We start from the raw sequence: 13,267 nt of genomic DNA on the forward strand, positions 1-13,267 counted from the left end.
TGAAATATTATGTGAACTGTACAAGGGTACAGAGCAAGACAGTTAAAAGTGGCATTTGAATCCAGACCACCGCCCAAGGCCACACTCCCCTCTTTCATAAATGAAGAGCCTGCAGGAAACCTGACTCCAGGAAGTCTAAGTGATATCTGAGCATTTACACCTCACTCCTGATGAATGTACCCCTGAAAAAAACTTTATTATTCCTCCTCTTTTTCCAAGTAATGACCTTCAAAACAGTCTTCCCTCCATTCTCTCTTCTTAGAATCTCAAATGACAAGTATCTATGCTGCCTAAATTGGCAAATCTCTTCAAGTTCCTAGAAACTTGTTTGCCCACTGAGTTCAGGTTGAAGTCTAAACCCTTTATGCTGGTAGTTAAGACCCTTCCTAATTTGGATCCAATTATTTTTGGAACTGTTTTCTTTCTCCTATCAAGAGGAGAAAGATTGATCTCCACACCATCTTGCCTACCAAGATGTTTGCTTCAGCAGAAAACTTTGAATCTAAGCAGGATCCCTGAACAAACAGAGGTGGTTGTTAATTTTACTTCTAATTTAAAGTCAAATTTGTGGAGGCATAAACCGCATGGCCCAGCCCTCCATCTGTTGCAGGAATTACTTGAATGTTGGAATGGGAAGAATGAGCTGTGTTTGAGTGTGGATTCCGTTCATTAGCCTCAGAGTTTCAGACTGGAACTTGAACTCTCCTCTGCCCCATAATCAGTAAAGACAAAATCCAACCCTATTTGTAGCTAGAAGGAAACAGAGGAAAGGAACAAACGTTATGTACATGTACCTTATGTACTAATAAGGGTAGGATGCTGGCTAAGACCATACAAATCCTACATGACAGTGGGCACATCACACTGGCTGGAACTTGACCCTGAGGGTGTTGCAAGCATTCATTCACACACGAGCCATTTATATTTGGTCAGTCAGCAAATAAAACATAAAGCACCTAATAGGAGACAAAGAAAATACCAGTAACATTGTCTTGTGGGCCTCCCTGGCAACGAGGGACAGAGATCTTGGAATAAGCTGAGACTCAGCATCAAGGGATTGAAAAAAACCCTAGAATGAGCTGAGATTTAGCATCAAGGGATTGAGAAAACCTCGACCAAAAGGGGGAAGAGGGAAATGAGACAAAGTGTCAATGGCTGAGAGATTCCAAACAGAGTCGAGAGGTTATCCTGGAGGTTATTCTTATGCATCAAGTAGATATCATCTTGTTATTCAAGATGTAATGGAGAGGCTGGAGGGAACTGCCTGAATATGTAGAGCTGTGTTCCAGTAGCCAGGTCTCTTGAGGATGATTGAATAATGATACAGCTTTCACAATGTGACTGTGTGATTGTGAAAACCTTGTGTCTGATGCTCCTTTTAGCTACCTTGTGAACAAAGGAGTAGAACATATGGAACAAAAATAAATAATAGGGGGAACAAATGCTAAAATAAATTTAGTTTGAAATGCTAGTGATCAATGAAAGCGAGGGGTAAAGGGTATAGTAGGTATAATCTTTTTTTTTCTTTTCTGTGTTCGCTTTATTTCTTTTTCTATTGTCTTTTAATTTCTTTTTCTGAATTAATGCAAATGTTCTAAGAAATGATGAATATGCAACTAAGTGATGATGTGAATTATGTATGTTGATGTTTTATTTTGTTTCTTAATTTTTTAATTAATAAATTAAAAAAAAACATTAGAACCAGTTTCAAACCCTAGCTACCCTACCAATAAAAATTGCATTATTTAATAGGTAATAAATAATAACCTCAAATAAAAAAAAAAGTCTTTGCCTGCCTGGGAATCCAAGTCCAATCTGCCACTTTGTGACTTGGGCAAGGTCTTCCTCTCTGGGCCTCAGTCTTACCATCTGACAGGGTTATTTTTAGGTCAGATATTGACATCTTTGGCCCCTTAGGCTAGAAATAGCTGGTTGAGTTTCCTTTCATTCTTTCTTTCCCAAACCCTATCGACCTGTTCAGAAATTTGAACTGCTTGTCAGCATTTAAAGATTGATAGCTTTTACAGAAAAAAATATTGACTTACAGGTTCTCTTAGAAATGGGAATCTCTGGCAAAGCAAGGCCTGCTTTCCTACTTGGCAACAGTTGCTGGAGCTGCATAGCAACTCTCCCCTTTGAGTGGGCATGGTGCGCTGGTTTGCTAGAGTCCCCACTACTCCCTATTATTGCCACGCCGAGGCTGAAGACAATTGCTATTTATTGTCATACTTGGCTGTTGTTTTTAAGTAGAGTTAACAGGAAATTAAAATAGTTCTGTCTTTATTAAAAGTAGTATAATGAAAACTAGTGTGTGGGGAAATTACCTAATATCTGAAAATATAGCGAATGGGGATCCTGTGATTTTAAATATTGGGCTTGAGCATTTTTAATATTGTGCTAGAGCATTTTTTAATAAGGCCAGGTAAGAGACATCAGACTCTCTGGGGAAAACTTAACTTTGATTAACACTTGATTTAGACCAAGAATTGTCTTAGAATTTCGTAAAGTTAGAGGTTAACTTGAAGAAAATGGATAAGGTACAATGATGTTTATTTTTCCAACGGAGAAGATAATCCCAATGTTTACAATTTTATTGCCCTTAGACCATGATTTAAGTTTGGATCTAACTTAGCAATCTAACAGCTTTTCTTTGCTCAATAACTATCCATCCTCAAATTCTTTTCGAGCCAGCTCTGTCACACTGTTGGTTCCTTTAAGGATTAAATAAGCTCTACTATGTGCACACTCTCTATTTGTGATAGAATTATATTTTAATTTATTAAGAGTATATATTTTTTGTCTATCATATAAGTTCTAAAATAATTTTTGGTTCGTTTGTTGTCAATTTTACTTATAATTGAAAAGTCAAATTTATTCAAGCATAAAATACATACATATGATAACACCTTCACATTTTAAGTGTTCAGGTCAATGATTTTTGACAAATATATACACTCCTGTACCTACCAACCCAATCAAAATATAGAAAATGATGGGAAGGTAAAATGGTACTGTCACTGTAGAAAGCAGTATGGCATTTCCTCAAAAAGTTAAATGGAGAATTGGTATATGATTTGGCAAATTCCACTCCGAGGTATATACCCAAGGAAATTGAAAACAGGGACTTAAACAGATATTCGTACACTAATGTTCATTGAAAACAGGGACTTAAACAGATATTCATACACTAATGTTCACAGCAGCAGTATTCACTATAGCCAAAAGGCAGAAACAACCCAGTGTCCATTAATAGAAGAATGGATAAATAAAATATGGTACATACCTACAACGGAGTATTATTCAGCTGTAAGAAGGAATGAAATTCTGAGACACGCTATGACATGGACAGACCTTGACAGCATTATGCTCAGCAAAATAAGCAAGGCACATGAGGACAAATATTGTGATTTCACTTATATGAAATATTTAGAAATAGCAGAGAACAGAAAGAAGATTAAGGGTTACCAGGCTACGGGGAGGGTAGAAGCAGGAGTCGTTGCTATATGGAATGTTTTCAAATCTTGGAAATTATAAAATAAAATTAATGAAAAAGATATAAACATGAGAATTATATTTTTAACAATTCAAGAATTGTTCTTTTAGATTACAGAGAGAGGGCCTTGTGTTTTTAGAATGAGTGAATATTTGTGGGCAAGGACAAGAACCTTAAATGTTTATGATGAAAGAAAGAATACAAGTTAAGATGCAGTTAGGAAATCCTAGAATGAGCTGGAACTCAGCAGGAAGGGATTGAGAAAACCTTCTCTTCCAAAAGGGGGAAGAGAGAAATGAGACAAAATGTCAATGACTGAGAGACTCCAGAGTGGAGAGGTTATCCTGGAGGTTATTCTTACTCATTAAATAGGTATCACCTTGTTAGTCAAGATGTAATAGAGAGGCTGGAGGGAACTGCCTGAAAATGTAGAGCTGTGTTCCAGTAGCCATATTTCTTGAAGAAGATTGTATAATGATACAGCTTTTGCAATGTGACTGTATGATTGTGAAAACCTTGTGTCTGATGCTTCTTTTATCTACTTTATGGACAGATGAGTAAAACATATGGATAAACAATAAATAAATAATAAGGGGAACAAATGTCAAAATAAATTTAGTAGATTGAAATGCTAGTGACCAATGAATGGAAGAGGTAAAAGGTATGGAATGTATGAATTTTTTTTCTGTTGTCTTTTTCTTTTTCTGAATTGATGCAAATGTTCTAAGAAATGATCATGATGATGAATATTCAACTATGTGATAAAAAAGAATGTTCATATTGTATGTTGATTAGTTTTATTAATAAAATTTTTTCTAAAAAAGAATGTTCATGTTTGTATGTTGTTTTAGTTTGATAATACAAAATAAATTAAAAAATAAAAGATGCAGGTAGGAAACAGCCTGCTATTTCATGTAGTTCTTATATCTAGCAGTCTTAGTTTGGATTTTTAGTGACCTCTATACCAGATGATCCATAGGATGCTTCTGGTTCTGATTTATAAAGACAAAGCCAAGAGCTACTGCTCTCCTAGGGTCCATATGCTATTGCAGTAATCTGGAGAGGGGTCACAAGGTCATGTTCAGGAGAATGAAACAAACAGGACAGTAAGTAAACTTCATATAAACCCCAGGATGCAGTGGGAAATGGGGCTTGAACTGAACACAGCTGAAAAATCCAGGCAGACTGTAAAATAGCACTAATGGCTTTTCCGATTCAGGGAATTTCCTGTCTCAAACCCCCAGGCAAAAGAAGATCAAGAGAAAACAGGGAAGCTTTACAGCTCCCAAATTCTATAGACAGCTCTCCTGGGTAAAATTATTCCAGGAGCTTTGGTCTGTTCAGTTTCCTTCCCTTTGAAGTGCTGCTTTTCCATTAACAAGCGAACATTGCAAAATCAAATACCCTGTGATGAGACATCTCAGAGTCTGTTTTAGGGCATCTAAACATCTGCTTTTAGGGCAAAGTTTCATTTCTAAGAAAATGTAACGCAATGGTGTAAGTTTCAGTTTTTTTTAATATCTCAATAAATTTATTTGAAAACATTGATAACATTTTATGCACAGGTTTCTTCTGGAATTTACAAATCCTGAATCAAATACACAGAAGATTCTATGTGTAAAATATAAAATGAAGGGATAAGGCATATTAAGACGGCTTTAGGCTGCAAGTAACAATGACTTAACTATAAGGACATTTAATCTAATACATTATTTTTAGATGAGTCTTATCTCATTGTTGAAGGCAATCTTCTCAGTTGATTGTAGAAGATGTAATCAACTTAACGATTATTTAAATCCATGAAATATCCTCAAAGTAACAATCAGGCCAGTGCTTGTTTGAGCAAACAACTGGACACCATAACCCGGCCAAGCTGACACATAAACTTAATCATCACAACCAGTATATAATAATATATTTTTTATTTAAAAAATATATAATAGATTTTTTGTGCATACTGACCATATTTCACATAACGTTGATAAATTTATTACAGTAACTTCTTTGTAGAGTCCTTAGGATTTTCTATATAGAGTATCATGCCATCTGTGAATAAAGACAGTTTTACTTTATTCTTTACAGCTTGTGGAGTAAGTTTCATTCTAAATGCAGTTCGACAGATATGGATTGAGAGTGGAAGCAGGAAGAGTGAGGAGGCTGTTACAATAATATAGGTGAGATGATGGTGGTTTGAACCAAGATAATAGAGACCAAGGTGGTAAGAACTGAGAATCTGAGAATATTTTTGAAGGTAGAGCCAACAAGAGTTGCAGATGGATTTGATGTGGGGTGTAAAAAGATAGAGGAGTAAAGGATGGCTCTGGAGGTTTAGGCCCGAGCAACTGAAAGAAATGTGTTGCCCTTCACTGAGATGGGGGAAACTGTGAGAGGAGCAGGGTTGAAGCAGAAGGTCAGGAGTTCAGTTTGGATATTAACTTTGAGGTGCTTATTAAATATTCAGGTTGTGATGGGAACAGGCAATGGGCCAGGGGCCCACGTCAGGGGTGGGGTCTGGAGAAGAGAGAGAAATCTGTGGAGTTAGTGGCATACGGATGATATCTAAGTATACTGGATTGGCTGAGACAGGGAGTGAGGTAGATAATGAAGAGACCCAAGGACCAACCGAGGAAGGATAGAGCAGTTCACTATTTAGTGATTGGAGAGATGATGAGGAACTAATAAAAATGGGAAAAAGAAGCCAGTGCAGAGGCTCCACTCAGAGCCTTTACCATTCTAACTTGCATCGTGATTCTCTAAACTAGAGTGTACAGGAGGGTAGAAAGTCTTAAAGAAAAAAACTAACAAATAAAATATATGCTATAGTATTATAAACAAGAGATCCAAGTTCAGTGGGGCCTGAATCTTATATGAAGAATGACGACTAGAAAATTACACAAAGCCAGGTGTGAAAGAGAGTATCAATTTAGAAGGAGAAATCACAGCACAACTTGAGAACTCAAACAATTATAATTTTTTAAAGGTGACAACTACCACAAACATCACAAATCCAGAGAAGTAACATATTTGTTAATGTTCTGAAACACTTCCATAATGTTTTCTCTTTTTTTTTGGCTGACAAATTACTCTTTAGTTGCCTCTTTTTTTTTTTTTAACATGGGCAGGCACTGGGAATTGAACCCAGGTCCTCTGGCGTGGTAGGCAAGCGTTCTTGCCTGCTGAGCCACCGTGGCCCGCCCTTTGGTTGCCTCTTTATATGACAATTTCATATTATCATTTTCCATAATTGATTGATGACACTCACTGACAACAGGGGATGGTAAGTGTCCTACCTAGGGAGACCTGCAATAAGTTAATTATGCACAGAAGGAGCAGTGTCACTTACATACATCTTATTAAACCCAAATGTTCCCAACTAGATTTCCTCTGCCAGATCCAAATGCCAACAGACATAGTGTGAATTGCAAAGAAGGGAATTAGAGTGGAGAGAGTGGTTGGAACCAATTGCAGTAACAATATTATATTGGCAAATTTTGACCATGTGAGTACATTGCTAGCTACTCTTCCTGAGTCATGGAAGAGACCTGGTGAATCAAAGAGACATGAAACTTAAGCTCCATTAGTTCCATGGTAAATTAATCACACCTTTGATGACACTGCAACTAAGGTACACAAAGCAAGAACAGGGCAAAGGGCACTGGAGCTGGGAGTTGTAATTCTAAAATAGGATGCTCTAAGTTGATGACAGTAAACACACCTGAAGGAGTGATGCAGCATGCCTTGTGGATGTCTGTAAGGACTGCATTCTAGAATTTAGATACAGGTAATTCTAAGCAGAAAAGCCCTGAAGCAGATGGGAAAAGCAAAGAGGGTAGTATAACTAGAAAATATGGAGGCTAGGGCCCAGAGAGGGTGAAACTTGCTTCTGGCCACACAGCAAATCAGAGGCATAGCAGGGACTGGAACCCAGATTTCCTGTCTTGGTATTGTAAACGGGCAGATGGCTAAACCAAGGCCCCCTCCCGGTTTCTGTTGGCTTGTCTTATAGCTTCCATCCCTAATTCCAGGGCTCCCGCAGAGCTAAGAGCACCTCTTACTACTCCGATCACAATGCACAGCCTGGGTGCTCAAGCGCTGACTCGATCTCAGGCTTCGCCCTAGGGCTTCACACCACAACACCACAGCTGGCTCTGGCATTTCTGTTTTTTTTTTTTTTTTTTTTTTAACATTTTTCTTGCAAAATATATATACAAAAAAAAAGCAATAAATTTCAACCTACATTGTAACAAGTAGTGATAGGACAAACTTCAGTGTTTGACATGGGTTACAGTTCCACAATTTCAGGTTTTTCTTTCTAGCTACTCCAAGACACAGGAGACTAAAAGAAATATCAATATAACGAGTTAGGTTGGTCATTCACCAAACCCTATCTTCTCTAATTCTCCCTCTCCCCCCACCCCCCTCCCAATCTTTAGAGTTATTTGCCCATTCTAACTTTTTCATGTTGGAAATGGGTGTCGATAATATGGGACGGGGGGATGGAACTAGTTGATGTTCTTGAAGAGGCTGGCTCCTCTGGATTTCAGGACTTACCTGGCTTAGGAAACCATCTGGAGGTTGTAGATTTCCAGAAAATAAACTTAGTACATGAAACTTATATACAATCTCAGACAGAGCCCTAGGTATTCCTCAGGGTTAACAGGAATGGTTTTGTTTGGGGTCTGGCAAACTGTGGAAATTAGCAATACCTAGCTAAAGCTTGTGTAAGAGTAGTCTCTAGAATAGCCCTTTGACTTCACTTTAACTCTCAGTCACTGATATCTCACTCTGTTAGGTTTCTCTTTCCCTTTTTGGTGAGGAAAGTGCAGGTGATCCCACAGCGCCAGGGCCAGGCTCATCCCCTGGAGTCATGTCCCACATTGCCAGGGAGACTTTCACCCCTGGATGTCATGTCTGTAGGGAGAGGGCAACTATCTTCCCTGCAGAGCTGAGCTCAGAGAAAGGCCACACCTGAGCAACAAAAGAGGTCCTCTGCTATAAACTCTTAGGCCAACTATAGATAGTTTAGCTTCTCTGCTACAGAAACAGCTGGCTTCGTTCTTGCCTGCTCCAATCATAATGTGCAAAGTTGGGAGCGCCTTTTCTCAATACCACCTCACTGAATGAAACCAAGACTCAACTGTAACACAGCAAATTTAGGGTCTTGAGGCCGGAAAGTTTGAAGACGTTATTTGCCTCAGGCAAGCCTCCCACACCTAAATCCGTAGTCAGGCCCCCTACGTCCGGATATCCTTTCACGCAAGAAGGCGGACCCAGGAAGCTGTCAGACATCTTTTGTGTGGCATTTCATAGGAGACTTAATTTGCCCGCCCTTTATGCCGAACTATTTCATGCCCTTAGTTCTGAATTTATGAAAGTCATATAACGTGACTTTCTTTCAAAGCCTCTCTTTGAAGAAAATAGAAAGAACTTAGGCCTTGTAGTTATTTTATTATTATTATTATTATTTTTTTTTTTAGCCCTTCCGAACATGGCTATCTGAGGTGGCCGCCGGCTATAGCAAGGCTTCCGGTTTCCCAGCAGGACCGAGAAGTGTCGGAAGTTCCGGTCTCACAGGGCAGGCGGTGGCATTTCTTTTTCTCTTTCGGCGGCGGTTTCGCGAGTTTTGCTGCTATGTCCTACCCCGCGGATGATTACGAGTCGGAGGTAGGATGCTTGTAAGCGCGTGGTCGGGTCCACGACCTGGGCAGGGGCTCTCTGGGTGCTGGGCCTCGGGGAGAGATGGTGTCTCGCTTTCGCCTTGCCTTCCCGCGTGGCCCTTATGCAGTAGCCACAGCTCCGGCTTCCTTTGCCACCGTCTCCCCGCCCGCTTCTCTTGCCTGGTCATCTTCGTCCTTCCCTTTTTCGGGACCGACTACAGAGGCTGTACCCTGCCCATGCCTGTATCCCTAGCTTCCTACTTGACGCAGGATGCCCGTGGGACGAAGGTTGTGGATTCACAAATTGTTGACTATGTGTGTCTGTCGTTCTAGGCTGCTTATGATCCATATGCTTACCCGGGTGACTATGATATGCATACAGGTAAGACCTGTATATACATACAGGTAAGAGTTTGTTTGACTATCTTAGGGATTGGCACCTTTTTGAATGGCTCAGAACAGCTCTGATGGGTATCTCTTAAAAACTGCTACTTGATGGTCCAGGCTTGGAGTCAGTTATTAACTCTCAGTGGGAGGGTTGGGTAGAATCTAATAAACTAACCTCCTACTCTCCCCCCCCCCCCCCTTTTTTGTGGTCAGTCTAAACAGTCTCAGAAGAGAAGGATTTTTGACTGGCCAGACTGTGGTCTCTTTGTTTTAACTTTTAGCCGAAAAAGAGAATTTTGACGTGAAAAGTTGAAATGATTCAAACCATACTCAAATGAAGTATTTGTGGGGTAGAGGAGCTTTGAGGTTTTGTACAATTTACAAAGACTGGGCTTGATTTAGTACTTAGAACTTTACTTTCTAGTAGAGAAAACAAATAATTGAGTAAATCGTTTTAGTAGTGATAAATGTCCTGAAGAAATAGGGTGATGGGATGGAGAACAACTTAGGGAAGGTTATATCTCTTTGAGTTGTTTAAAGGGGAGTTACACTGAATTTCATAGACTTGAATTTAGCTCATGGTTACTTGGGGATGGTCCTGCCTTTTTCATTACATCACATAATATGGGTCTGAGAGCACTTTGTAAAGTATTTATTTATTTATTATATCCAACCTGTAGGAGATCCAAAGCAGGACCTGGCTTATGAACGTCAGTATGAACAGCAGACATATCAGGTGATTCCTGAAGTGATAAAAAATTTTATCCAGTATTTCCACAAAACCGTCTCAGATTTGATTGATCAGAAAGTTTATGAGCTACAGGCCAGTCGAGTCTCCAGTGATGTCATTGACCAGAAGGTGTATGAGATCCAGGACATCTACGAGAACAGGTATGTGCTGCTGGCCAAAATAACCTCACTGTGTGGTACTAGCCTAGCTATTCAGGCCCTACAGAAGGGGTGCTGTTTAATCATTTTCTGTGAAGAAACTGCCCAGGAGTCTCAGTAGGAAAGGGGAAAGTTATTTTGTTGGACTATAGCTCCAGGAATTTGTATAAAGCCTTAAATAACTGTAGCTATGTTAATAATTATAATGGCAGTTAATATGTATTATCAGTATGGATCAGGCAGTACCCAGAGTACTTTTGGACTTATTTGTTACCCTCCTCAGTAACCCTATGAAGTAGGTCCTGTTGTTTTCCTGTTTTTATAGGTGAAGAAACAATACACAGGGGATAAGTGCATGAGTATAAGTATGTAGAAGCTAAGTGGATGAGCTAGATTTTGAAATTATACAGTCTGACACCAGAGCCTAATTCTGAACTTCTGTGCTTTACAACCTCTCGGTGTGTGCTGTGGTGTGCCAGGCTCCAGAGTGGTTGCTTCTGGTGTTTTGAGGATTGCCTTCGTGTACTGGGCATTAGAGCTGAGGTGGATCAGTCCAGGGTGGGATAGTAAAGAAAGTCTTCGCCAAGGTAATAGAATTTAAGCCAGTCTTGGAAGGGTGAATGGTGAAAGCAATATGGTTCGAGGCCTACTGAGTCAATGACTAGGAGCACCTTAATCCCTGATCTGTTTCCTTCATTCCTCAGGCCTTTCTGATGAGAAATATATAGGCCGCTGCTATTTAATAGAAACATGATACTAGCCACTAGTGTAATTTAAAAATGTTCAGCAGCTACATTAAAAATATTAAAAGAAACAGTTAAAATTCATTTTAATGTTATTTAATCCCATGTACCCAAAATATAATTTTGCAAATAATCAGTATAAAAAAAAAACCATTGCAAGCTTCAGTTAGACGTTGCTTCTTATCATAACTTGCCAAACCTCAACCAAAACCATTCCTGTCAAAACTAAAGACTACTTAGGGCATTATATAAGATTCTACAAAGATTCCATCTGCTAGATTAACTTTCCAGAAACCTACAACCTCCAGATGGGTCCCTGGACCAGATAAGTCCTGAAATGCAGAGGGGCCAGCCTCTCCAGAACATCAGCTAGTTCCATCCCCCTATCTCATATTATTGACAGCCCCTTCCAACATGAAAAAGCTAGAATGGCCATAGCCCAGATACTCCTAAAGAGTGGGAGAAAGATCAAAGGTAATTGAGGAATTGTACAGAAAAGGTAGGGTATAGCAAGTGATTATGAGTGCTGAATCATATTGACATTTCTTTTAGACTCCAGTACCTTAGAGCGGCTAGAAGTAAAAACCTAAAATTGTGGAATTGTAACCCATACCAACTTTAAAATCTGTTCAATAACAACAAAGACTGTTAATGAGATCTTTTATGTCTTCATACTAAGTCTTCTAAGTTTAATGTGTGTTTTACATTTATCGAATATCTCAGTTCACATACTACATTTTCATTGTAAATACTTGATCTGTAGGTATTTCTTAAAATTTACAGTTCTAAAGGTAGACTCACATACCCAAGTTATTCGCTTCCTCAGTCGTGCCAGCCACATGTGGTTGGTACCTACTGTAATGGATAGCACAGAGGGATATAGCTGGTAGCTGAAGGCAAACATAGGGTAGATCCTTCCTGAGGAGAATGCTAAGTGAAAAGACTGATTGGTGCCGTAAGAAATTTGTTTCTTTACAGATGGGCAGAGGAAAAGGAATCAGTAAATGAGACAGAACAGAAAAAACTTGCTAGTAAATCAGTGGAAGTGTCATAAGAACCAAGAGAGAAGAGACTTTGAAGGATAAGGGATTGATCAACAAATGTCCATATTCTCTAGCAGAATCAAGATGAAAAAGGAGCCAATTGAATTTGGCAATTTAGAGGCTGTTTATTTAAAAATAGGCAGAAGCTAGATGGCAGTGGGCTGAGAAATAGGGAGTGAGAAAAAGGAGTTGGTAAGTATAGAGGAGTTTTACAAGGTGATTGAGGAGGCTTCTGTTTGTTCTGTCTTTTGAGTGGGGACCTGAGCATGTTGTATTTCGAACTGAGAGCCAGAGAAGAGAGAGCAGCATGGCTTGAGGAGAGTGGGGAAAAGTTGAATTAGCTGCTCTGGTAGTTAGGTTCAGGTGTCAACTTGGCCCAGTGATGATGCCCAGTTCTGTTGCTGTGGGCTTAAATCATCAGCATGTGAAAATCATCTGTGGCTGATTACATCTGCGGTTGGCTAAGAGGAGTGCCTTCCACACTGACTGAGGCTTAAAAGGAGAGGTCAGAAGAGAGAGAAGGAGCTCATCGCAGCCCAGCACAATGCAGTTTACAGCTCAGAGCTGGCTCAGACCCAACAGAAAGGAACCCAGAAGCAGGGAGAGAAGCCCAGCAGATGTCACCCTGTGCCTTCCCAAATTAGTTAATTTATAACTGAATAAATCCCCTTTATAAAAACCAGTCCATCTCAGCCTTACCAAATGCAAACAGCTGTCATGGGGATGAGGCTAGGGAAAATGAACAGAAACCTTGTAGGGTTGTGAGACATCAGGGGCTGCAGTGTTTGAATTGGTTGTTGTAGGTTTGTTCTGGCATCAGACTGCAACAGACTAATTTGCTTCCGTGTTTGGCGAGGGAAAGGGAGCAAAATGCTCTCAGAAAGTGGATAAGGAAAGGGAATCTAAAAAAGTAGGAGAGTATCCTGAAAAGCTTGGTGAGTGCCTAACTGGTGTAAAAAGAATGTTTTACTGTATTAAGATCAGGTTGTCTGAGGTGCAGATTTGGATGTAGAAAGCTGTGGGCTTGGAGGGCTTTAACCCTGGCATCTGTCAAGT

General features: G+C 39.6%; 1 protein-coding gene and 1 long non-coding RNA gene across 3 annotated transcripts in view; one reads left to right on the forward strand and one right to left on the reverse strand.

The window, feature by feature from the left end:
• Window positions 1-5,443: 5,443 nt before the first annotated feature.
• LOC143690960 (uncharacterized) lies at window positions 5,444-8,697 on the reverse strand. Its single transcript, XR_013179291.1, has 3 exons — window positions 8,632-8,697; window positions 7,731-7,829; window positions 5,444-5,539 (listed from the first exon to the last, which is right to left on the reverse strand). It is a non-coding gene; the product is annotated as an uncharacterized LOC143690960 (long non-coding RNA).
• A 327-nt stretch (window positions 8,698-9,024) lies between these two features.
• Window positions 9,025-13,267, forward strand: part of EIF3L (eukaryotic translation initiation factor 3 subunit L) — a 32,181-nt gene continuing 27,938 nt past the window's right edge. Inside the window, exons 1-3 of one of the 2 annotated variants that reach the window (XM_077168781.1) lie at window positions 9,025-9,157; window positions 9,484-9,532; window positions 10,218-10,428. In XM_077168781.1, the coding sequence (XP_077024896.1) occupies window positions 9,125-9,157; window positions 9,484-9,532; window positions 10,218-10,428 (293 nt within the window). In that variant the 5' untranslated portion in view covers window positions 9,025-9,124. Of the gene's footprint in view, window positions 9,158-9,483; window positions 9,533-10,217; window positions 10,429-13,267 lie in introns of those variants that run through there. The other variant, XM_077168783.1, reaches the window with a different exon arrangement.

Source organism: Tamandua tetradactyla, chromosome 7 (assembly GCF_023851605.1).
Source record: "Tamandua tetradactyla isolate mTamTet1 chromosome 7, mTamTet1.pri, whole genome shotgun sequence".
Lineage (NCBI taxonomy): Eukaryota > Metazoa > Chordata > Mammalia > Pilosa > Myrmecophagidae > Tamandua > Tamandua tetradactyla.